A 3,091-nucleotide genomic window follows, 5' to 3' on the forward strand; every position below is an offset into this window, starting at 1 on the left:
TCCCTCTCTCTCCCTCTCCCTCTCTCTCTCCCTCTCCTTCTTCCTCTCCCCCTCCCCCTCCCTCTCCCTCTCCCTCTCTCTCCCATCCTCCCTCTCACCCTCACCCTCAATTTGTACATACCCCAGAGTCCACACCCCCAGGAAAAGAGTGTCCAGGAGTCATCGTGGCCCCACCATGAATGTCTAGGAGACCAGCCCTAGAGAGGGAGGGCGGGGGTGGAGGAATCCTGACAGGCCGGGGAGCTGGGATGCCTGGAGCAAGGCAGGGAGAACCAGCCCAGCAGAAATCAGAGCAGGAGGAGCTGTCCACGGTGTCTCCACTGAGCTCCACGACCTGGCAATGGGAGCCCCCAGAGCCGTCCTGCTCTGCCTCTATGGGTCTGTTCTCTGCCTGACAGGTAGCCAGACTGCTGAGTCCACTGACAAGAAGGGCCTGGTGGGCGCCTGAACTTCTGGGTCTGAGGGAGGAGGGGCTGGGGCCTGGACCCCTGGGTCTGAGGGAGGAGAGGCTGGGGGCCTGGACTCCTGGGTCTGAGGGAGGAGGGGCTGGGGGCCTGGACTCCTGGGTCTGAGGGAGGAGGGGGCTGGAGGCTTGGACTCCTGGGTCTGAGGGAGGAGAGGCTGGGGTCTGGACTCCTGGGTCTGAAGGAAGAGGGGACTGGAGGCCTGGACTCCTGGGTCTGAGGGAGGAGGGGCTGGGGGCCTGGACTCCTGGGTGTGAGGGAGGAGGGAAGGGCTGGGGACCTGGACTCCTAGGTCTTGGTCATGGAGAGGCCTGGAGACTGTGTCCTCTTCATTTCTCTTCCCCTCTCAGTCATTTTCCCCATCTGTCTTCCTGCCACTTCAGCCTTTCTCATCCTCCTTGCCCATGACCCCACTCCAGGCCACTCCGGGGAGCCGTGGGTGCTCTTTACAAAACTGTCAGGGAACCTTGGCCTCATCCTCAGGCAACCCCTTCCCCTAATTTGGGTAAGAACAGGGCCATACTCACTGGGACTGAAGTGGCTACAAAGACAAGGAGTTGGAGCGGTGGGAAGGAGGCTATGTCTGCACAGCTGATGTGGGTGTGCCCCTCCACGGGAGGCAGGCAGTGTGTGTGTCAGTGTGTCACCATGTCCCTGGGTCTCTGTGCTTGTGTGTGTTCCTCTGCGTCAGATTTTGATGCCTGGGTGTTTGAACAAATGCTTTTATGGTGTGTATATCTCTTACTTCACTTTTTAATGTATAATTTTGTGCATCCATGTCTCTCTTTGTATTTATGCAATCGGCAGGCCTGCATTTCTCTGTGTATATGTGTGTGTCGCTCTGTGTACCTCTGTCTCCTGACTCCATGTGTCTTGTACCTATGACTTTAAAGTGTACGCTTTCGTGGATCTTTTTCATGTACCTCTGACTACACATAATTGTGGTCTCTCTACTTATGTGTGACTTCCTGTGCTCCTGGGTTTCTGTGTGGGGTTATTGGTTCCATAGCCACACGTCTTTCTGTGTGTGAGTAGGATTTTGCGTGTGTGAGGTGTTATGCCTTGGCCTGGGTTGTTGTTTTGCGGGTGAATGGATGCCTTCAGGATACTCTGTGTCCGTCTGTGAGGTTTGCAAGAGCCCGTCAGTCTTGTTCCTTTGCGTCTGTGTCCGTGGTTAAGGGCTCTGTGTGCGTATCCTGGGGCTGGCTGTGGATGTGTCGTTCAAGGTCACACATCCTGCTGCTGGGCTGGCGCATCTGCTTTCCATCAGTGGCCTTTACGTGCAACTGACCATCACGAGTGCAGTTGGGAGAGGGACAGGCAGAGCAGGAATGAATCATCTCCTCCTATTTAAGTCTTAGCGAGGTTCCGGGGAGAGTCCAGACCTGGAACAGCCTGGCCGGGCGGGGGGACTGGACTGGCAGGTGCTGTCTCAGGCCTTTAGTCTGACTCTGGGTAGAACAGCCATGACCAGTGGTGACAGCAGACCCTGTCTCCCCTCAGAGAACGGCCTGAGGTGTGGCTGTCCGTGCAGGGTGGAGTCCGGATTGACCGGGACAGGCATCCCCGGCCTGCGCCTCTCACCCACCCCTGCTCCTCCCCTCAGTGTCCCAGGCCCTGCAATGCTACAGCTTTCAACACGTCTACTTCGGGCCCTTTGACCTCAGTGCCATGAAACTCGCCAACGTCTCCTGTCCCTATGGATGCTCTGAGGCTGTCTTGTCGCTGGACACTGGTGAGGGGCAAGGAAGTGGCAAAAAGAAAAAAAAAACTGCGCCTCTCACCCACCCCTGCTCCTCCCCTCAGTGTCCCAGGCCCTGCAATGCTACAGCTTTCAACACGTCTACTTCGGGCCCTTTGACCTCAGTGCCATGAAACTCGCCAACGTCTCCTGTCCCTATGGATGCTCTGAGGCTGTCTTGTCGCTGGACACTGGTGAGGGGCAAGGAAGTGGCAAAAAGAAAAAAAAAAGAGAGAAGGGTGTGCAGAAGAGAAAGGGGTGGGTGGGGGGTCAGGACAAGGGTGAGAGATTAGGGAGGGAGGGGAGGAGCCGAAGGGTTGGAGGAATTGCGTGGAAGAAAAGGGGCGGGATCAGGAAGGAGTGGGAGGTGGAGGAAAGGGAGGAGATGAGAGGCGTGGATGAGGGCGTCGGTGGGGGAAGGAGGAGGGGGCAACAGGGAGCCAGAAGGAGGAGGTGGGAGGAGAGGGGCGGGAAGGAGGCGGAGGGGAGGGAGAGCAGACCCGGGGAGGAGAGGGTTGGTGAGGACAGGAGAGGGGAAGGGCTAGGGGAGGAGGCGGCCGGAGAAGTGGAGTTTGAACGGGAGAGAGGGGGGGATGGAAGGGCAGGAGGAGAAGGAAGGTGAGAGGGAGGAGAGGAGGGGGAGACTTGAGGCTGGAGGGGGACAGGTGGAGAGCGGAGGGAGAGGAAGAGGAGGGGGCGGGGAAGAAGCGGCGCACCGACCCCTCCCGCCCGCAGGGTACCGCTCCTCGGTGACCCTGGTGCAGAAGGGCTGCTGGACCGGCCCGTCCGTGGGCGAGATGCAGTCCAGCGAGGACGCGCTGCCGCCCGACTACTCGGTGATTCGCGGCTGCCAGACCGACTGGTGCAACGCTGAGCTCATGAGCGA

At 58.9% G+C, this 3,091-nt stretch overlaps 1 protein-coding gene across 2 annotated transcripts in view; it reads left to right on the forward strand.

Moving 5' to 3' along the window:
• Positions 1-314: 314 nt before the first annotated feature.
• The window catches only part of LYPD5 (LY6/PLAUR domain containing 5), a 4,553-nt gene continuing 1,776 nt past the window's right edge, over positions 315-3,091 (forward strand). Inside the window, exons 1-3 of one of the 2 annotated variants that reach the window (XM_005886498.2) lie at positions 315-398; positions 2,071-2,199; positions 2,941-3,087. In XM_005886498.2, the coding sequence (XP_005886560.1) occupies positions 341-398; positions 2,071-2,199; positions 2,941-3,087 (334 nt within the window). In that variant the 5' untranslated portion in view covers positions 315-340. Of the gene's footprint in view, positions 399-2,070; positions 2,200-2,266; positions 2,400-2,940; positions 3,088-3,091 lie in introns of those variants that run through there. The other variant, XM_005886499.2, reaches the window with a different exon arrangement.

This window comes from Myotis brandtii, unplaced genomic scaffold, assembly GCF_000412655.1.
Source record: "Myotis brandtii unplaced genomic scaffold, ASM41265v1 scaffold987, whole genome shotgun sequence".
Taxonomy (NCBI): domain Eukaryota; kingdom Metazoa; phylum Chordata; class Mammalia; order Chiroptera; family Vespertilionidae; genus Myotis; species Myotis brandtii.